This window comes from Erithacus rubecula (genome assembly GCF_903797595.1).
Source record: "Erithacus rubecula genome assembly, chromosome: 9".
Taxonomy (NCBI): Eukaryota; Metazoa; Chordata; class Aves; order Passeriformes; family Muscicapidae; genus Erithacus; species Erithacus rubecula.
In genome coordinates, this window is record NC_136660.1 from 21,038,030 (window position 1) to 21,061,029 (window position 23,000).

Consider the following 23,000-nt stretch of genomic DNA (forward strand, 5'->3'; position numbering starts at 1 on the left):
GTGATATGGTGCTTTCAGATAAACTTTGCATGAGAAAACTGATCTTTTTTCTGTTTTTTCTAACTTTGATTTCTTCACTTTCTTCTGGAAGAATACAAAAGTGTAAACCTATATCTAAAATGGTGGAAGACAGATTTTCCTTAATCAAAGTCGTGGCAAACATCAGCCATTTTTCCCCAAATATAAACAGACATGGTGAGGCAGGGATGTTGTATTTTCCTCTGTTCCCTTACTTAACTTTTTTCCAAAAGACCCCTCTGATGAGGAGCCCCTCTCTGCACGTGGAGCTGCAGGAGCCCTGTTTATTTCTTGGTTTGATGTTTGACCTGACCATTGATGCACATAATTGAAAAGCAGTGTCTGAAGTGCAGAAGGAACCCATTAATAAAATCGAGCCTTTTCCAGACACATTTGTACAGCTCATATATAGACACACACAGATGTGTGTGCACAGGCACTTTAGACATGGATAAATGTATGTACACAGGCACAGAGGGTGAGAATCCTTTGGCAATCCATTCCAATCACTGCTGTTCAATACAAGGAGCACGACTCTCCCCCTCCAGGCAGTTTTGGTGTGTGCCTATAAAAGATGACTACACTGCTTTATTTAAGTATAGTACTGCTAGAAAAAGTGCAATAGTGGAGAATAATCAGAGAGATTTCTTCCATGAGCAGGCTGGACCAGAGCTAAATGCTGCATTGCACCAACTAGAAGAGTGCCTTCCTTCTGCCTGAATTTACCCTGTGCTTCACCACTTCAGACAAGGAAAGAGACTCTGCAAACACCTAGGATTATAGCCATCACTTATTCTTGTGTTCTAGTGCACAGCACAGTTTCATCACCTTAAAAGACTGGTGATCCAAAAAATGGAAAAACTGCACCTATATATCAACTAACTTTTAAAAGGTTTATTTTTATCCATGACATCAGCACTGCTTTAATAAAACTTAACAAATGTCAAGTATTTTCTGATATATCATGCTCCCTGAAGTGAACTATATGGTCAAATGGTTTGCAAAAAAATCTCATTGGCAGCACTAAGTTTTTATTAAATTCTTCTCTAAAGTTCAACTAATAAATATTTTTGTGAATCTTAGATATGCAGGATGCTTCAATCATTGGAAATTGATCAATGAAGTCATATATTATGGTTTCTTTTTCATTCCTGGTTAAAAATGCTACTGATATTAGAATGGACTACTGTTCTTGCAATTTTTAAAGTTTTCCACAGTACTCAGTCATGACTACTAGGAAATCAGTTCCTGTAAATGCTAATTTCAACAGAGTAGGACTGAATGAGAACATAAACATAACATACAAAATAGTGGGAGCCCAGACACAAAGCTCATTGTGAAATGACTTCAGCTAATATTACAGAAAATTTTCTAAAGCATATAGAAAAATCTGGAATCCAAAACTTGAGCCCGTATTTCGCACATAGTACAAATTTAGTAAAAGATTCCAGAAAATATATTACAAAGAGCCCTTTTATTAATCTCAACAAAGGGAGAAAAAAATTCTGCAGAATTCCACCAAAATGTTCTAAACAAAACCAAAAGAACATGAGCTGAGAGCACCCTCTTCTGATCATTATTTTGCTCTTCAATCTTCTGCATATGTTGTAAAATTCCAGTGACCTGCTCTCTGTCAGAATCACAAATACAAAATCTGCTTGGGACATGAATACAAGACATTTGTTACAGCTAAAAATTAATATTTTTGCTTCAGCTGTTCTTTTTTTGTTCTTTTATTATGCAAATATGAATCCAGTTCTTCCAGTAACTCTTCTCCCTTGTATGTTTCAGTTTGATTTCCATAAGGTCAGATGTGCAAGGGACAGGCTGATTTTTTGTTTAATTTATGCCACCAAGAGAGATTTAAATTCAGATAAAAAAGAAATCTGATTCTACAAGAGTGTGTTTATAAAGATTTATAAAGATGACAGAAGGAGCAGAGGATGCAAGGAGAGTAAGAGCAAGAGGAATATTAGTAATATAAATATTTTTCTATAACTATACCAGCATTGTTTTACTATATTCTCCCAGAGACCAAGCTGAAGATGTAAATTTTAAAACCCACTGTAATTCAGAGCAAAAAAAAGGAAAGAGAGCAGTGCCTCTGACCTTGTACCTCACTTTCAGTCTCTGAGGACTGGAGAAGTAACTCGTGAATATTAGAGCTAATGAAGCTTGATTTTCTCCAGATTTTTGGTTCAGTGTTGATTGACTCTCATGTCTGGAAGATGCAAATTGTGACTGAAGCTTGTTCTGCATTTGAGACATTTTGATATTCCCTCTTCAGTGTGTATTCTCTGGGATTTAAAGACTCCAGCTCATGCTGTAGTCTTTTTTCTCAGTGAGTACCTCTCAGATGTCTCTCTGACCTGGACATCTATTTACATAAATCTTGTAGAAACTTCCTGTCCCTGAGATTTCTGTTCCTTTATCATATTTCATAAAAATACAACAATAGGTTCAAAAAATTAGACAGCATGGACTAGCAGGCAGATATATATTAAAACATCAAACTTCTAATAATTCCCTGAAGATTTTCATTTAGAGAGCCCTTGATAGGCAGAGGTGTGGAGTGGTTCCCCTTGACTCAGATCAGAAGTGAAGCCCAAAGAGGCAGAGGGAGTGATCAGCCATGCCAGGAGTGTCCTGCAGATGAGGCATTTTGGGGTGAGTGATCCCATCTCTCAGCAGGAGAGGCTAATGGACCAGCTCACAGATTGGAAACCAATAGAAATGAAATTGGAAGATACAGGCACAATCCTATTATGTGATAAGGAAACCAGAGTGGATAGACACAGCACAGAGATAAGAGGGTCGTGAAAACCAATAGAGCAATTTGGATCTGAGAAAGTGGATGCACTATTAACCAGATGCACTCAGCTTCACTGGATTGCCAGATGAGGCTTGTCCTTGTCAAAATACAATAAATTGGCCTCTTCAGCTTTCTCCACATTTAAGGTTCTGGCATGAACCACTTCAGACAAACATGGATTGATGGCTGAAGTATACACAGGAATGACACAGGATGATGCTGAAATATCACTAAAATTGATGATTTTGGCTTGTTCCTCTGTCATCTTCAGTACAGCATGGCAGTGCATCTGGAGACCTGACATTATCACAGAGCAATCTGGAGCCTTCTGGGAAGGGAAATGCAGAGCTGGAAGAAAGGCTTGTGCAGAGATGCAAAACATCCAGCAACAGCTTTTGATCCTGCTGGTAAAAAGCTGGGTTGTAATTCCAGGTGTCTGATAGGAAAGAAATCCAGCTCAGGCCATCATGTGCACTTGCCTACAGAAACAGTGACCTACAGCTGGGCTGTGGAAACAAAGGGTCCAAGTCTCCTTAAATGTGGCAACCCAAGGCAAATGCAACTTTGAGTTATTGGCCCAGAAGTGGTAATTTAGAAACTGGGAATTGAGGTTATTAGAGTAGAGTTAAAGTAACAGGCTCTACTTCCTTTTGAGTTTTTACAGAATCAATGAATGGCTTCTTATGAAGAAAGCCTAAAAGATGATAGGATATTCAGCTGGAGCTGCACAGTAGGAATGATCAACCAAAGGAAATCTTTACCAGGAATGTGCTGGTAAGGACAGTAAGAGGATGAGGAATTTGCACTTTTGAGTCTGGCCATTTGTAACACCTGAAATAAGAACAGTAGAATATGTAAGAATATGTAGGTTTGAAATAGTGCAGGGTCAGCCATGTAGTTGGCATCCCTAAGGGTGTATGGTTTATGGAAATTATGGAAGTCTCCAGAGTTATCAGTTCTTATTATCAGGCTTCACAAAATGTGGACCAGCACTACATGAAAAGGTTGTTCAGTAGAATTAAAATTATCCTGGGGCATAGGAAGCATCAGACTTCAAAGTTTCTAGTTATTTGCACATCATACTTTAGTTTTTTCTTTTAATGAAAAAAAAATCTACAAGGCTCTCAGAATCTTTCATTATGAAAGAACCTCAGAAAGTAATGATACTTGAGCACAGTACTTATACAAAGATGACAAAGGAGAAAGATAAAATAATCTCAATATCTTATCTTCCTGGTAAAGAAGCAGAGAGCAAGGTTGGATTTATATTTACCTAGTTAAAAATTTTCTTCGGCCCTAATCTGTTATATTGTTATTTTGAGGTCAGCACTGTCAGTTCTATTCTCCAAAATGCACTTAAGGGTTATCAAGGTAAGCAAGGATTGGATTAGATCCCTGCAGCCAACTCATACATTGAGCACATGGTAGAAGCTTTTCCTATAGATCTTCTCTTCACAAACATAAAAAATACCACCAAAAAAAACCCTCACAAAAATGAGAGCTGTATTCATTAAATATATGCCAAAATATATTGCTGTGAATGGAAAGCACTTTGATTAGGACTGACTTAGCAATATGCACAGCCTAGTCCTGCATAGAGTGGAATGGATCAGCATTCAAGTGCATTTAATGAACAGATGGTTCCTGTAGAAGAGACTAATGCACTGGTTTTGTCACCTTGTACTGGCCCTCATTCAGAGCAGGTGCTCAATAAACCAAGACTAGAAGTGGACCAAAATGAACTGGCTTCTAACAAAATTGGGGCATAGAAAAGGAGGAGACAATCCCTTCTTCTCTGTTTTACAAAAGTATATGACTGCATGTAATGTCAGCTCTGCCCATGGTGACCAATCTCACGTGTTTGTTCCTGAGATACAGCATCAAAAACTTTAACATGAGGACCAGGGGCACTGACAAGCTGAGCATGTCAATATGTAATTGAGGTTTGAACTCCATTTTATACTCTCATGTTAATTTTTGCGAATTTTTCAGCTTACTCTGCATCCAAAGTGGCCAAGCCCCAACTAGAACCAGAGCTGCTATTCTGAATCCATTCCTAGTCTGATTTTAAAGCAGAAAGATAAAATTCCTTGCCTTTAGAAGAAATAAACCTGGCATCAAACCCTTTCACTGTTTAGGTTCCAAAATTACCTGCTACAACAAGGAAAGCAACAGTAGTGCAGATATTTGTGTGTCTTTACAGATGAAGTTATCCAGTGGTTAAACCTGGGTTAAACTTCAGAGCAGAATTGCAAAATGAATCAGAGTCATGGTTTGTGCACATACGTGATGGTGCTAAAATCTTCTGGGGTTTCTTGTCTTCTGAAGTTTTGTCTGTGTTTGATCTGGAATAGGAAAATAGGACCCATTCCAATTTGGAAAGAAACCCAGAACCCAATTTATGTGAGTAAACTCATATCATGAGACTGAAATGCCCCCAAATACCCCCATATCCTTCTCTTTCTGAGGATGGAAAGTTTGACAGTCAGATGGGACTAGGGAAAAAAGATATCTCCAGATGGAAAAGGATGAAAAGCTGAATTTGGCAATATTATTAAAGTAGACCCCTGGTTTTAATTATAAAGTTAAAGAACAAGTGATGGCAAATCCATTACAGAGTTTGAAACTATGTCCAGCTTAGCTGCTTTAAGCACTGTCAAGCACCCACTACTCTACAAGAAGAATCCACTCCAGTTTTCAGCTCTCAGGTTGAGAGGGCTTGTTCTTGCAGTGACCTTTTAATCTGCCCAGAAGACTCTCATCTTCCTACTTTGTCAACCAGCCCTCTTTCAAAGGAAATTTTCTTGGTTGAAACTGGCTTTTCAAATTAGCTTGATCTTTGTGACAACTGTTAGCAGTATTTAGGATTCACAAATCTTTATAGGGAAACTGTTCATAGAGCCAATTCTGCCTGCCTTGAAATATTGAGGTGCTGTAATGCTTTGATTTGAAACATTTTAACCTGCAGGAAAAAACCTTGAGAGAAGGATAGAAAATTCATGCTTAAAACACAAGGTATTGCAGTCATGAAGTTCATTTTGGGCTGGCAGAATATGCTCGATTTCAGTGGCTAAAATGGTGGAAACAACAATCAGGGTTAGAGAAGCCTGAAGCATGAAAAATAGCCCACCTGACAGTGCTGTCCTGCCTGACTTTAATTAATCTGTCACTACAAACATGACCTGGTTACCACAGTACAAATGTCAGCTTGTAACAGCTTTTCCCTGGAGTCCTCCCAAGCAGCGTTGGGCATTTGCATTTGCTGGATGAGGATGCAGAGCAGTTATTGAGCTCCATCTGCTGCTGCACAGAGGGAATTGTGCCAGCAGCACCATCCCCAGGCTGCCCTGGCTGAGGGCTCCAGGCACTCTGCACCACCCCAAGGGCTCTCAGCACAACATACACCCCTTTGTGCTTCTTACTCCTCTTCTGTCATCAGCTTAACTGTACATGAGTTTTCTCTAATTTATAATCTTGTCCATAATTTCATTTTGAATTGCAGGGTGACAACGTGGGGCATCTTTCTTTTCTTAATGTATTTTCCCATGCAAACAGGCATAACAGTTCCCTTGAAACAATTAGCACAATAAACTGAAGAGGCTTAAAAAGCAGGAAAGTTTATTTAAGTTACTGTTGCACTGTTAAACAAGGCCACTGTGCTGAAGAGGAGTACTCAGATCAATAGGTGGATGCCCTTCTCTTATTTTTGCCATATGTGTTGACTGGAGTATTCAGATGGGATATTTAGTTGTTCATGTCTTAAAATAAGCTATCTGATAGTGACTTAAAATATCTTCTTAGTTTATGAGAGGGTTAATGAATGCCTGGTGTAAAATATCACCTTCCTTAGTATTTCCCTCTTGATTCAGGTGAAATATTTCAAATACTCTCAAAGTTTCACAGCTGGCATCACAGTAAGCAGGCTGCAGGAGATACTTATCTAAAGCAGAGCTGAATCAGAAAAATGCCAGATAATTGATGAAAAGTAGCAAGGATTAATAAGTTCATATGTCTAAGATCTAAAAAAAATAATAAAATATTATATCTGATTAAATATCTCAGCATAGGATTTTATTTCCATAATACTTTTCCATTAAGAAAGAAAACAGTATCAAAGATCTTGCTAAGGTCAGGGGTGTTTTTCTCCAAGGGATTTGGGAGTTTCTTGGGACAGAAACTATATTTGAACAGATAATTTACATTATCATTTTCATTCTTCATATACACCACACTGTAAATCCATTGAGAACATCTTTTACAACAAATTCACATCAAACCAAGTTTTATTTCTGAAATTAGCAATTAATGCAGAATTATGCTAAGCAAAATAATGAATTATCTGGCTGTGCAGTTAATTTTTTAATGAAAACATGGGGGATTCAGTGTATAACAATACTTACAATTAGCACATCAGTGGGAAAACAGACCCTCTTTTCAATTAGTGCATTGTAATAAAGATGCTCTGACTTTCAACTTTCAAGCTTTAAAAAATAATATTTAAGGTGAATTGTCTCCAAATTAGTTGCAAGCTAAAATCTAAATGCTTACTATATGCCTGCAGTAAATGTTAATCCCAAATTTAGTGTTATCATGACAAGTAACTGTTTGAAAAGATCCAGGAACAATGTAAACTTCAAAATTAAGAAACTAAGAATGAAGATTTAATATTTGTCTTCTGTGAATTTTATGGGAGTAAGAATTGGGAAAAAAACTTAATCCAGTTTTACACCTCCAAGAAAAAAATGTCATATAGCCTGTTCCTGATTAAAGGGTTTAAGGTTAAATATTCAATAGAAAAATGTTAAATAAAATAATCAAATTTTTATTGTTGTTGCTCATTAATACAAGCAGCCTTAGTTTGATTTCTTGACTGTATTTACTTTCATAAGAAAGTCAGAATAGACACAAGGTACCAAGAGGCACTAGACTGGTGTTGAAGTCGCATTGTCTCAATAAGCTTTGCAAGGGCACTACTAATATCAGCAGAAAAAGAAATTTTCAGTAGTCAACCTTTAGAAAATAAGAACACTGAGGGGATTTTAGTGACTTAATAATTGTTTACCAGTGTGCAATGATTTTTATGGATTGAAATGGGAGCAAGGGCAAATCTGTCCCACACTGGTATTTTGCACTTTCTTCCCTCTTCACAATGTTCTTCACAGGCAGCACCCTGATCCAAGCTGTGTCCAAGACTGTCCATGGGGAGCTCTTTAATGCATTTGCATGTGATCACCAGAAATGCCAAGATACACAGTGAATGTATGCAGATGCACACGTTTATACCAATATATACAACAGATACATGTATTATGGTCAGGAAAATTTATAATGATGATAAGCACCTTTAATCTTCCATGCTTGCAGTGTAGGAGGAGACAGGTTTGTAATGTCAGTGAAGTAACCACTTGGAAATAGTGTTATGGTTTTTCATCACCTCTAACCATTCTCTCATGTGGGTCATCATTTTATCTGTGTAAAACTTCTCCTATTTTATCAAGACCTATCACACATACAGGGTTTGCTTTTCTGTTCAAGAAGTTTTCCACCTTTATGTGAAATTTTTTAACTGAATGCAGTTCAAGAGGATTTACTAAGCCGAAAATTAAGCATATCAATTTTTTCCTCTGTATAGTAGTTGCCCAGGCAGTTTGACTGAGCAGAGTACAGAGTATAAACATCAGGATAAATTGCCATTTTCCATTAAGGATTGGTGAATGACTAAATCCTCACTCAGGGAAATACATCTCTCTGGATGTAAACCTTTTGCCTCCAGTCCATTTCTGTAGTTTGCCCTGCACTTACTGAGAAAAACCATTGATGACTATGGGGGTTCTGTCTAAAAATGCAGAGGGATCTTAACACATATTTGTGACCGTTCAAAGATGAACAGATTGTTTGGTTTGTGTTTGTAGCTCATGTCTTCAAAATTGTTCTTTTGCTGCATAGCAAAACCACTTTGATCTGCAATTAAACATTTTCTTATATAATCTGGAAAATGTATGCACTATTGACAAAACGAGAAGGAGCTGAGTACAAAAAGCAGAAAAGGAAAACAACATTTTATTTTTATGTTTATTCAGTGGAGTTCAGAAACAAGTATAATATAATTCTCATTTTTCAAAGTTGAGCATTAAATATAAAAAAAAGGACTTACTGGCCTTTGATAAGTAGTTTCATATGGGACATGCATACTAATAGAAAGCCAGTTTTGGATGACAGACACTTAAAAGCAGAAAAGTGAGTTAACAGAATTTTCAGACACACTTGAAAAGGTGGCATGTCCTTTTATATCCCTTTATACAAATGTAGCTTCTCATTTTTTCTGCAACTTCCCCTCCCACATCCACTTTCTAAATATTAAACTAATATTACAAAATAAAATATTTAGAAATACAAATAATACACCCAATACAGTACATTAATTATCATGAATGATAAGGGGAAAGAGAATCTGGCATAGTTGTCTATGTGGTAAGGATTTTTAACATGGAAGCAATCAAAGATGCAGAAAAGTCTTCTCATTACAGACATTGCTGAGCTGCAGACCCTGTGCTGGCTTCTCTCCCTTTTCCTGTCAGTGCTGGGTTGTTTGCTTTTGTTTGAATCGGTCTCATTTGTGTTGTCAGGGGCACTGCAACTGTTTGTCACTGCTGCCAGGACTCCATTCTTCTCTTCTTCATCATCATCATCATCAATAATCTGATAGGAACAAAACACACGTGATTAAGTGCATGTTTCATCACCTGTTTACTTTAGAGCTGCAGCAAATGGGATTTTTCTTGTGACTCCTCCTTTGTCTCACTCCTTGACTTCAAGGACAAGCTCTCACATGCACCAGGCAGCTCCTTTCAGCTCCCAAATCCTCCATTTATGGGGAAAACATTGACTTAAGCAATGCCATCCAGCAAAAACTTTTGAAGGACTGTCAAGCAAATCTGGATTTGTACAAATATGGACAGAGAACTTTACTAGATAGCAGCAAATCCCTGAAATGCACAGCAGTAAACTGCTTTCTGCTCAGGGCAAATACCAGCCAAGGTTGGTGCCCAGAAAGTGTGAAGGCAAAGCCCCAGAATGGAGATGGAGAGAGGGGGGAGCTGCCTGACCAGCAGCTGAGCTGGCTGCACCCCAAATCCAGCACCCCAGGACACAAGAGACTCCCCTGTGTGCAACTGGCTGCTTCATCCTGCTGCTTTGTGATAAAAAATCAAGTTACTTTAAAAATAAAGGGGGACAAGCCCCACCCACAGCTGATTTAATACTAAATAGCTTGTGATGCTTTCTGTCAAGTCCTGAAGCCCCTGCTTTAAGTTCAAAGTTATGCTAGGGTTAAGAATATTTTTATGTGCTTCACTGCATCAAGACAGGTCTTTGGAGAATGTTGTATAAGCCTTCTGGTGGGCTTTGTTTCTTTGATTAGAAATGGCTCAGAGCCATAAAGTTCATGTATGAAATTCTCACCCTTTGAAGTCAGTGGGTTTTCTGTTACTGACTCAGAGGACACAGGATTAGACATCAGCTGCAGCTTCAGCTCTAAAAATTCCTTGGAATTTCTAGAGTATTTAGTTTGGCTTGAGATATTGCAGAGACACTAGAAGAAATGACCTACAAAGACTGGCAACAATTCCACATCTAAACTAAACCTTTTTATGTATCCTTTGAGAAGGGGTCATTTTAATTCAGGTAGGCTTACACATAATCTTAATTTTCTCTTGATGCTTTTATTATCTCCCAAATCAGTAGGTGGCATAAGTCTAAGACAAGTCTAAAAACATTATTTGTGAAGTGTAGAATGCAGAATCTCTTTCTTCTGACCAACTTGCTTTTTTCCATTTGCATCATGAGCAGAAACAGTTTACACAAGGACAAACTTTTGAAAGGTTAAGATGTACATCCCCATGTGCAGCCAGACAAAAAGCTCATTTAGGTATATCCCAGCTATTAAAGTCAAAGAAAACTCATTAAGCCACCTAAGTGGTCTCCATGCCAGTGCAGAATTGCTCTTCTACCCAGGGTGCATATGCACAGCACAAGCCTTGAGTCTTCTTTATCCAGAATTACTGACACCCTTGAAAATTAGAGCAGAGTCAGGACAATGTCCTCAAACTGCTGTGAATCAGTGAAGCAGAACAAATGGTGGTAGAAAAGGGATTATTACAGCTTTCCACATGCAATTTAAAAAAAAAATCTGGGATATTTTATTTCAGAGATAAGTGTAGCTCCACACAACGTATTATCCTAAAAATACACTGACCAAAAAACTTTTGTCATTCTCCACCCCCCTCCCACATCTCTGTGTGAAAGGCTGGGATAAAAATCTGCCCATAAAGCATTAAGAGGATCAATCCATAAAACTCCAGTCTGAACCTTAAATAATCCCCAGGGTAGTACTAAAATTCAAACCTTGAGTTTTTACTTGAGGCCTGGCTCTGTTATAAATATCTCTCTCTTCTGCTTCAAAAAGTCCAGGCTGCTGAGGGGAGTGCTGGGGATGGCAGAGGAGCCTTTGTCAGCAGTGCCTGGTACTTGAAATGAGATACTGGAGCAACAGCCTAATGAATGCACTCAGCACTCGGAAAGTTAATAAAATAAAGGAGCCTGACAGAAAGTCCTGACTTTTCCCCCTGCTTTCATTTTTCATTACAACATCTTTACTTCAAAACCATCAGGATCTGGGACATTGCTTAGTTTAAGAGTCCATTTTTCTCTCAGGTAGGGCTGGCTTCAAGTTGTTCAGAATTAGTTTTATTTCAGAGCATGAAAGGACATTGTGTACGTGCCACTTTTCCTTTCTCACAACAGCATGTGAGCAATTCCCAGGAGGCTGATGTGTTATTAGGCTGCTCTTGACTCCCTTCAGCTCCCCAAGGGGCAGCTCTTACTAAAGCAGAAAATACCTTAAGCAGTGCATATGTACAGGATTCTATTTGCAGTGCAACAAGGCAGGGGGAGTTGCAAAACAGGGGGGAGTTTATAGCAAAGGTGCTGTATGATAGAGCTTGGAAAGGAGAGAGCTGGTCTAGAAGAGAATAATGCCTGCTAATTCATAAAAAAACTGAAGTCTTATAGAGTGGGTTTATAAAGGGACTTTTCCAGATTGTTATGAAGAACTAACCATGATGAAAGACTGAGCTGGTTTATATTAAATTAAAAAAAAAAAAAAGAAATTGTGTTGTGTGTTCAGCTGTGGCTTCAATTATAAATGTCATACTAGTTTTTTTTTCTGGATGCCAGCTGTCAATGAGGAAATGGCAGCTGGCACTAAGAAGGGCTCTGTTTAGATACCAAATCAGTGCCATCCAGGAAAGATGCTGTACATCACCCAAAAAGCACTGCCTATGACACCTGCTACTGTGGCTGCTGCTTACACTTAGCAAAGTGTTTGCTGACATCCAAGAGCCAACAAAGTTGTCACTTTCACTGGAAAATAAAGCTGCTCAAGTTTAAAAGTATTTCAAGCTAGAGAGTTGCACATCTGGACCTTATGTGGTGCTCATAAAGAGTGCATGAACCTTCCACAGATATACCAGAGAGGCTGAACTTCACACTTACAAGATTATTTTCTGCTTTCAAATTGTTCTTCATTCTCCCTTAAAGGTGGAGGCTTAGGTAAAAGACAGAGGAAACCCAAGGAATATTTCTGTGCTTTATAAGAGGGCACAATTAATGCCTTTGTGCAAAAGAGAAGAAATTCAGGAGAGGCAACTTCTCCTTTTAAGCAGCCTGTTGTTCTGGAGCTGATGTGAATGGCACACTCTGCCTGACCTTCCTTGTAGCAGGTGATTCCTCTGCTTTTGCCATCAGCTTTGAAGGAGTCTCTGTGGGTCCTAGCTCACCTGATGTCAAACATTGCAAGAGAATGGATATGATGAGCTCTGTCACCAGTTTATGCTCTAAACTGGAGATCTCAGGGGCTTCAGAAGGGTTTGGTATGCCAGTGCCCAACTTCTTCAAAGAGCAAAGTGGGAAGCAAGTGAGTACAACTAATTCCTGTACAAGAGAGAGGGTGACATTTCCATTTCACCTCCTATGTTTATTTACATAATTCTGAGTGCAAATTTTCTATCAGCTCACATGTGGGAATAACAAGCTGAGACGTGAGATTTCCAATTAACCTGTGTCCACAAGAGAATATGATAGTGAGGACAACACATCTACAGTGACAATACTCACACATAAATTGCTAAGTACCTGCTAGACTGTGACATGAGATTTTAGCTGGTATTTTTGCCCTTGTGATGTGTTTGTTTTTACAAGAAATGAGAAATACAAGTCAGGTGTGCTCTCCATGACACCCTGCTCAGTAAGCAGTGCTTGCCCTTGGCTGCAGTAGGAAAAGGACATGACAAGCATTTTCCTTATTCTACAGAGTCAAAAGCTGATCTAGGACCAAACTATTGCTCCTTTTTTTATATCCCTATCTTTGTGTGGGCAAGAAGTGCATTTGGCTTGTTTGCTCACTCCTGATGCCCAGCAGAAGGCAGGAAACATGCCTGAAGTGAAAGGCTATTCCTCTTAGTCATTAAGTTAATTACAAAACTTTCCCTTCTCATTCCACAGCTGTACCTCCACCTACTTTCATGCACAATTTTGAAGTCTGCAAGTTCCCATGTCCACCTCATCTGCTAGCATGAGTGCCTGCTCCAGATGAGAGGGAATCTGACAGAGGCAGGTGAAGGTAAGGGCAGTGTAAGTGCCCTTCACAGATCCAAAGATGCTTAATCATCCAAACACTGATACACTTTCTTACCTGAATCTCCAAGCAGCTTTTTTTCCCCCTACACTGTGAGCAAAATGACAGCCACTTACTTCACAAGATGGATGTGCTCACAGGGAGTTGTCACTGATGTTACCTTGCCAACAAAAATTACTTGGCTTTCCACTCAAATCCTCATTCGAAATGAGTGTTTGCCCATTTGCAGACAATCCCCTGAAAGACTTTATCACATAAAACCCACTGGGCTGGCTCAGCTTTGTGGCCATTTTGCAATTTTCTCCATGCACCTAAACCTAACAACAGCTTTTAACATATTCTCTTGCATTTACAGGACCTATCTTTCATCCAAACAGACAAGATCTCAAATTTATTGATAAACTATCTAGACATAACCCCCCCCCCCCAACACACACATATTGCTTGATCTTCAAAAGCTGTTGAAGCTCTTTTACTTGAGCTCAATATCCTGTTTCTTGAGTATGCTGAGGAGCTTTACTGAGGTATTTGTGATGCTCTTTTCTCATTATGCTTAAACAGTTAACTGTGCATTTATCACTACAGCACTCAACCAAATTTCTTTCTGCCTTTTTTGCCCCCCTTCCTATTATTCTCATTTTCCAAGTTTTACTTTTGTCTATTAATCCAGAAATTTCATAAGCTGCTTAAAATTTTCTTTTTTATCATGCATATTAGGTTCAGTTCCATAATTAAAAGCTGCAAGACAATCACCTTTCAGCTTTCTTGTGATTTCTTTTCCCTTGCTTATGAAAGAACTGCTATACACTGGAGATGGAAGAAGTGACAAAACTTCTTCATGAACTTGTCCTCATTACTCCAGCAACCACCAGATTCAAAAATACCTATGTTGGTTTCATCCATTTTTATTTTAAGTGTATTTCCTGGTATTTCAGGGTTGTGAGAAACTCTTTAGAGCCACAAAAAGCACTGTTATAATAATGATGCAGAAGGGAAAATGTATCCCAGTCTGACTTTAGGTGCAGCTGTTGAAGGAGAAGGTGAGAGCAGAAGGCTGCAGGGACCTGATACACCCAGCACACAAAGACATCTGCCAGGAGACTGACTCATGTTCCATGCATGTGCAGCTTTCATAAATGGAATGTGATAAACTCTTCTTTCCATATTGCAGTAGGGTCAAGTCACCAAGCTCAGCCTAATTCTTGAACTTTGAGTAAATGCTATTGCCTGGGGGACAATAGTGCCTGTGGTTTTTGTGAGACATCCAGAACATTGATAAATGGCCAAGGAGCCCATACCAAAAGAAAGAAGGAAGAGTGTTTCAGTTTGCTTGATCTCTTCCAAAAAAACTCTAGGTATACAAACATGTTTTCTTTTTCCCAAGATTATTATGTTTCCCTGCCCTAATTCTAAAAAAGAATAGCTTAAATACATTTACCATTAGTGCTAAGAGAATTCATTCTTTTTAGCAGGTGTAATTTAAATCCAATTTGTAGGTCAACAACCAAATAATTAAAATACCTTTGGAAGTTCCTTTGAGCTGAGTTGGTGCAGAGTGCAGAAATGAGTCACAGCATATTCTAACAGTGCTCCAAAGATGAAGCTGAAGCAGATACCAAGGTACACATCAATTGCCTTGATAAAGCAATTAGCATTTGGGAGTGAAGTCCTGGCTCCCATCATCAATGTTGTCATTGTAAGGACTGTGGTGACACCTGTGGAATGGAAAAATAGATGTTCTAGTATAACACAGATGGCACTGAGAGCCTCTTCTGCAAGGGCCCTACTGCAGGAGAGTTTTCCCTGGACCTGAAACTCCTAGGAGGCCATAGCATTAAATGGGTCATGTTTTAGGAAGAAGACTGCAAAATTAACTTGTGACTCTGAAGTTAAATGCTTAAAAACAGTAATGGAAAATGTTAGCAAAACTGAGAAGACTAGAAATTAAAATGAGACAGATTTTGGTGTCATGGAAAGCATATTTATGATTAACACATTATTATTGCAAATCTGTCCTTTAAAATACTCAGATACCATTTTGCTCAGTGTAGTTGTCCACTGGCCTCATTCCATGTGAAATCCTTCTTTATTCCCTGTTCTGTAGGAGTGTTTTTTCCATCCCACCTGCAGCCTGATCAAACCTGATTTGCATTCTTTCTCTTTCAGAATATCCTTTATTTGAAATTAATTATATTTAATCTCTTATAATTCTCTTGTTATTCATGTGTTAATTAGTATGTATCATTAGACCTCACAAAAGCCTCACAATTTTCTGTGCATGCCATGTATTTGAATGTTTAAATTATTTCCATAATGACAGTTTTTTCTTTGCTTTCAGCAGCCTCCCCTGCCCATAAGTCTCCTTCCTGTAACTGCCAAAGGCATTTTTCTTAGTTAAAGAACAGCAAGGCTTTGAGGGGAATCCACATTATTTACTGAGTATGGAAAACCCAAAAAGTAATTCCATAAAACTCAGAGGTGCTTGGAATGGCAAATGGATGGCAAATACATGTAATAAAGAAGGAATCTTAATGACCCAACCCTTGTTTTGGGCTGGTTTATCAGCTTCTCACCTATGCAGATCCTGGCTGGAACTGATGACTGGCTTATCCAAAACGATACCCAGGAGAGCACCACCAGAAGGATTGATGGTACATATGTCTCCAATATGAAATACAAGATGTTTCTCTTGAGTTGAAAGTGGAACACAAGTTTTGGGTAACGTCCTGTGGAAGGAGTGGGGAGAAAAACATTGTGAAGGTGCAATTCATGAATAGATCTTTGAAATAACAACTTACCTTACTTTGGTGCACTACAGAGTGATAAAAGGTTAATAAACAAGCTTATAAAAATTAAACATGGCACTGAAAAATTCAGAATGAGGACTCTGAACTGAAGGAAACAATCAAATATGTAACATTCAGACACCATATCCAGAGTTTTATTAAAGACATCTTGAATTGGAATTTAAATGAGGGTTATTGAAGGAAAAAATAAATCCACCAATGCATGAAGAGGATGTTCCATTATATTACACATGACAAGGAAATTTGAAATCACATATGGATTTAGCTGTTGCTATTCATAACAATAAGTGAGCTACTGTATGAACCACAGCAGTAAGGATTGTCATTTTATGAAAGGTGCCACAGGTTCTTACTTTTAACTGTCTCACACACACAGTTTATTTTTCTTTTGTTTTCATTTACTATTGCTCAAGATGTGGATTGAGGGTACCTGCTCTGAAATTTCTGACCTATCTCTTATATTCCACTTAAACCCAAGCAGTATCTTTGGATCCTCGTGATCTGTGTTTCCTTTGTAGCAGTGCATTGGAGTGTTTGTGTTGCTCTGAGCAGTGTCAATGTGTGGCACAAATTATTTGCTTCTAAGTGAGTGATTTCCAGAAGATGAACCTTTGGGATCACAGAGTCAAATACAGAGCTCTGTTTCTGTTTTTAAAGGGACAGCATGCTCCTAAGCAGAGTCTGAACTTCTTATCCAGCTCACTAACTGAGCAAAACTTGGCTGTGTTGAAGCCCACAATCTGGAATTGTTACCAGTTCAATGCATTACAGGAAAACAAAAACTTGCTTTTTAAATGGGCAGAAAAGACTTCTTGTTCTGAAGTTCCAGGTTACAAATTAAGTGTCATTAAGTTTTTACAAAACCATTTAAATGCCATTTGCATGTCAGTGAAATATCAGTGAGAGACTAATGCTCTGTAGCCAGATAGCTTTGGCTTCTGCTATTTTAAACAAAACCTATTCTCTGGCACCAACTGTTTGCTACAAATGCTGCCTGCTGAGAGTCAGGGCAGAACTACAGAACAGTGAATTCACTTTAGCAACAACAATATAGGCACAGACAGGCTATTTGTGCATCCCTCAGGTGTGCTGTGAGACACAAAGAAGAGCACTTCTAAAAGCTTGAAGTGTAAGCAGTGATTGCCAAGAAATGTCTTATTGCTCCCAGATGAGAAAATGGATGGCTAAATTTCCATTTTAAAAAGCATTGTATATATTGCATCAAGACACCTATAACAGGATTTTAAAACCAGAAAGAATTGCAAGATTATGTGCTCTGACCCTAATCAAAAGCCACTATATTTCCTAAATTATCCCTGGCTTCTAACTAAATCATTCTGGTTGGAATGGAGCCCACCTTTCACACAGGCATGAAGACTGAGTTTGAGGATATCTAGACATACAGCATCCAGTAAATAATTCTGTTTGCTAAGAATGAATGCCTAATTTCTAATATTTACTTGTTTTCATAGACCATCTCTTCCCTACTGAACTAAATAGTCCCCTGGTGGTCAGTTCTTTCTCCTTCCAAAGGTAAAAATACACTGTATTTAGGGCTCTTCTTTGTAAAGTCAGTGTACTGAGATCCTCAAGTGCACAACTGAAAGAAAGGGTACAAAATTAAACAGTCTCCATGAGGCAAGAGATACAAATAGGTTTTACACCATTATCATCATTTTTATGTGAAAAGAGGGATATTACACCAGTGTATTTCTACCAAGGCTGTGACTTTTACCAATACACCTGTTTCAATAAATGTAATTTTGCTCACCAAAACTGCTTTTAAGTGAATACAGACCAAAGTGAAGCACTCAAAAGTCAGGGAGTGAAAAACTTAGAGATGACTGTGTGACCTTACCTTGTCAGTCTGCACTCACCTGTGCTCTGGAATGAGCACAGTGCTATGGAAAAGCAGAGTCTGTGCAACAAAAGGTTACAGCACAAAGCACATTTAGGGAAAGGGAAGTGAATACTCCACAAAAGCTGTTTGTGTTGTGCTTCTGTGCTGACCACAGGGAAGGATGTGCTCCACGTGCCCAGCAAAGGAGAGAAAGAGACCAGAGCATCCTTCCTCAGAGTGCCACAGGCACCTGGGATTTCCCGTGGTTCAGCCTGAGGAGAACTTGTTGTTAAGAAGGAAAACTCTGAAACAGGCAATACAGCCATACAAAAACACCCTCTCCTTGTTAGTGCCCTGCAGCTCTGTCTCTATTTACCTCAGTAGGAAAGTCAAGTGCCTACATGGGAAGTTTCAAAATATTCAAAATATCATATTTAAAAGCCACAGTTTGAAATTTCCAAATTTAGACAAGTTCTTTGAATATTCAGGTGTTATTTTTTCTGATGCCAGAAATTTCTGAAGTAATGTGAACAAAGAGAAATAGAGATGTAACAGATTATAGCCAAGTGGCTTTTTGGGGAACAAAAAAGAGGCATTTATCTAACCTTAAGGCTTTCTTCTTGCCAGAATCCAAAGGCATATCATGGACATGATAATAATAGTGTCAGCATTTCTCTAAAGAGCTCAGAAGAGCTTTTATAATGGAAATTTTGAAGCAACCTATATATAGAATTCATCAGAGCTCCTCCTGTAATAAAGTGAAGGAAGCAGTAGTCAAGAAAAAGTATTCAGTGCATACTTACCATGCTAAAGAAATGAGCAATAGGATAAAATGAAGACAGGGAAATATTGCAGTCCCTTTTTCATCTACACCATACATCTACCAAGAGTTACCATCTTTAAGAAGAAGAGATTTGCTGTTCCTGCTGGGTGAGCTGCACATGGGAGAGTAATGCTGTATCTCACTGCCTTTGACTGGCACATCTGAGACCATGGTGCCCTCAGCCAGATCAAAATTGAAACAGCTTCAGGAAATCATAGTCCTGACTTTACTAGAGTTAACTCAAGTGCAGCTCAAATTAACTCCTGAAAACTGTCAAGTTGCAATTTGCTTGCCAACAAAATAATTGCATTAAAATGAAAAAATGTTTTTTCTTTCAAGTTTCTGGCCCATGATGTATGTCACCTCAGTGTGACTGCTCTGATCTAAATTTGTTAATATGATAGAAATAATTTCTGTGCAGATATCTAACTCCAGCAAAGGCACAGCATTAGCACTTACCAAAGGATTGAATTACTCTGTGTAAATTTCTCAGATTAACCTGAATTTAAGTGACTGTCAATATGTACACTCTAAACACATCATAGGGTGAAGTATTCTACTTAGAGACCCCACAGCAAATGAACATTAAGCTGAGTAATTTGGGCTTTATAGAATTTAGGAGAGCAGTACAGAAGTAGAGAGTAGCTCTAACTTGTAGATGAAGAATAAACCAAAACAACAGATGACAGTCTCCATTCCTACTCTAACCCTCTCTACTGCTAAGTACCCTAAAAAGTAGAAAAAGATTCAACTGACCACTGCTGTTAAAGTGTCATAAAAGTTGTACCTGCACAGGCTCTTTCTCAGTAGCTGAGCAGGCCTAGGTCTAGGTCTGAGCCAGGTCTTTCTGAAGACAACAAAAACTAGTTAATGTCATTTATGACTTGCCATTGAAGTTTGGCTTTTGGTTTTTAAAAATATATTCTAATATATTTATTAGAATATATATTCTAATTATGATTCATTTTATATTTTAATTTGGTTATCAGACACTTTGTATGATGATTCTGTCAACAATGACTATTGCTGCACTGCTTGAGAAATACATAAACCCAAACAAGCTTCCTTTTCACCCTGGGTCATTCATTTTCTGATATCCCATTTTCCTGTGGTGTCTGTTCCCAGCTGATGGCAGAATGCTGCATCTTTGATCTTTTCTGCAGCATCTCTGACCAGTGAATGGTAACTAAAGAAGGACTGATTCTCTATAAACACCGTCAGCAGCTCCTAATTTCCACTCTGAGTGTTTTGGGATGGGACTGTCTCCCCCACAGCCACTTTCTGTGGGCTTTCTGCTAACTCTGCTGCAGTAAGAGGCTGCTCCACATCCCTCTTTATGTAAGAAGCACTTTGGTGTCCTGCACAGGGGTGTGCAGCCAGGCACAAAGAGCATCCTTTTCTCTCTCATGAATTATTTATGCCACCCCCTTGGGTGTCTGCTAAAATGTGTGATGTACAGCTCACACCAGCACGTCAGTGTGGTTCTGCCAATGCATCATTTCCTTCTCATCTTGCATCTTTTAAGGACAGAAGACAGGAGAGCTTAAAATAGATTTTAGTGGTTTAACTATGCACTGAAAATGTAGTTTTCAGTACACAGTTTTGTTATTGCTTGTTTACAATAAACATAGGCAGTGAGTAATCAGAATGTCTTCACTTTTACAAAATAAATAAGTTGTGCAACTGAAATGCAATTCTCTGACTGTTGCAGGATGCTGAGGGTGCCAATATAAATTGCTAATATGTTATTACAGCTCCTTTGTCCCTCCCTCAGAGTAAAAACAGTCTTCTGTCCTTCATAGTCTAGGTCTTACAAACTACCTCTCACTTGCTTTTCAGAGATGAACTAAAGGAAATTAAAGTTCAGGCTGGGCTTCTCAAAATGTGTTTCATCTTCATGAAAATCCTTTAAAAAATAAGTTTGAAATTCAGAATTACTAAGAAAAAAACAAACCCTTTTATGTTGTGCATGTGTGCACATATATTTATCCACTTAGCTTCCAAAAAAAAAAATAAACAAACCAAAAAACCCAAAAAATAAATAAGCCAAAAACCACAAAAAACAACCCAGAAAAAATTATGCCACTGAAAGTTTTCCAAGTATTCAGGTGTATTTATGCCTACACTATAAAGAACTTCAGAGCAGCTAATAAAGTAATGCCTCCTAATATCCTTGATATTCTTTCCATTCATTGCATTGCCATATGGGTTTATACTGCTGTAACTTTTTCAAAATGTCCAAAATTGTTTTCTTTCTAAACTGTTCTACATTGCAGAAGTATCTCAGCAATGACTCATGATGGAAAACATCAAGTCAAGTGGAAAAACTTGTTTACAAAGAGGGATGCTCTGAGCTCAGATAAGTAAATTGAACATAACAGGGTAGATATGCATAGGTATTTATTTGAATCTTAGGTGAGGCTGGCTGAAGACTCACCAGGTAGGATTATTATTGGATACAGCTCTGGGATTCTTTGTGAGCCCTGCATATGTTCTCAAAAGTAACAACTGGAGAACAATTACAGACAATAAAAGAACTGATAATGGGAATGAGGGAAGTTATTCAGTGCACCATACCTCAAAAGGAAAAGTACTGGAAAATCTAGAAAAGCTTTATTATTAACTAAATAATCTCCTGAATCCTGGGAAATTGCAGATGAGCCTGTAGGACAAAGCAAGGCAGTGCTTCTATTTAGAAAAAGACCATGACTGATGAACATGCACTCTTATACAAACTTTATATAATCTATACATAGTTTGTATACATTTTGGCTTCAAATCACTAATCATAAATGAGAGCAGCTCCTCTCTTAGCTGTGGCTTAGCTGTGACCTTCCCCTGAGAAGCTGATAATTGCAGGGGACCACAGAGCTTCAGCACTGCACAGCCACACAAGGGCTGAGGGGCTCAGCCCAAGGAGGCTGAAGCAGATTTGAGATAGACATCAAAACCCTGGCAGCAGCTGCAGACAGAGCAGCAGCCAGCTCCCTTTGCAGCCTTTTAACAGAGCAAATGTCTTGTCTTTGTGCATCAAGGAGCAGAGATTTAATTTGTGTGTCTGTCTCTTCTTTCCTTCTGTTCTGCCAAACAAACCACTTGAATATGCCAATTTTTGACTTAACATTTTGAGAGTGGGGACGTGCACCAAGAGCCCTGCCTGCCTTCTGGGCTGAAGTCTCAGCATTAGACCAGACCTGAGCAAGCTGAGCCTCTTCACCCCTGCTGCTGCCAAGGGCCTGACAGGAGGGCTGAGCAGAGGGTGCAAGACTTAGGGAAAAATGCTGGGGAAAAGTATCAACAGCCAATTAGCATGAAGATTTAAATTATGTTTTGCTTCTTTCTTCAACTAAAAATGGAAATTGAGATTAATTAGCTACCACTTGCTGTGAAAACAGAAGCATTTATCAAGTGGGAACACATAGGGCCTGTCCTGTGCCCAAAACTGCTCCCTGACATGATGACACACCATGAGTGTGTTAGGAGTGGAGTTAGCACATTGGGGAACAGGATTAGAGTTCAAAAATATCTCACCAAATACTATAACCCAAGTAAATCAATGGAATTCAGTATGTATGAAGTGCTGCACTCAGATGGGAAGCACCAACTCCCAGAACTCAGGGAATATGTGGTTGCAGGGCAAAAAAAAGGAGTCAGAGAACTAGGAGGAACCACTAGCTGAACAAGGTCAAAAATGCATGATAATTTTCTGCAAGAAAGGCAAATATCAGCCCAGAACAGATAAAGAGGAACAGATTTCATGGAACACATTAAGCAAACCTTTCCATCCTCAGAGGAAATCTAATGGGAACCCATTTTTTTGGGTGCTGCATACCAAGGAAGACATGAGAATTCAATGGGAAAACAATAGCAAAGAAATATGAATAAAAAAAGAGGAAAATTGTTGGTCTAAGAAAAGATATATCAGTCCTAAAACAGTGAAAAGGCTGCTGAAAAATAGCAGGACATTCATCTTCAATATCCACATATTGGGTTTGAAATGCAGCAAG

The 23,000-nt window shown here is 38.6% G+C and overlaps 1 protein-coding gene across 3 annotated transcripts in view; it reads right to left on the minus strand.

The window, feature by feature from the left end:
* Positions 1 to 8,920: 8,920 nt before the first annotated feature.
* Positions 8,921 to 23,000, minus strand: part of LOC306805482 (gamma-aminobutyric acid receptor subunit pi-like) — a 37,940-nt gene continuing 23,860 nt past the window's right edge. For all 3 annotated transcript variants that reach the window (XM_079313255.1, XM_079313257.1, XM_079313256.1), the window contains 3 exons: positions 16,097 to 16,249; positions 15,045 to 15,238; positions 8,921 to 9,529 (listed from right to left, as the gene is read on the minus strand). In XM_079313255.1, coding sequence (XP_079169381.1) covers positions 9,215 to 9,529; positions 15,045 to 15,238; positions 16,097 to 16,249 — 662 coding nt within the window. In that variant the 3' untranslated portion in view covers positions 8,921 to 9,214. The remainder of the gene's footprint in view (positions 9,530 to 15,044; positions 15,239 to 16,096; positions 16,250 to 23,000) is intronic.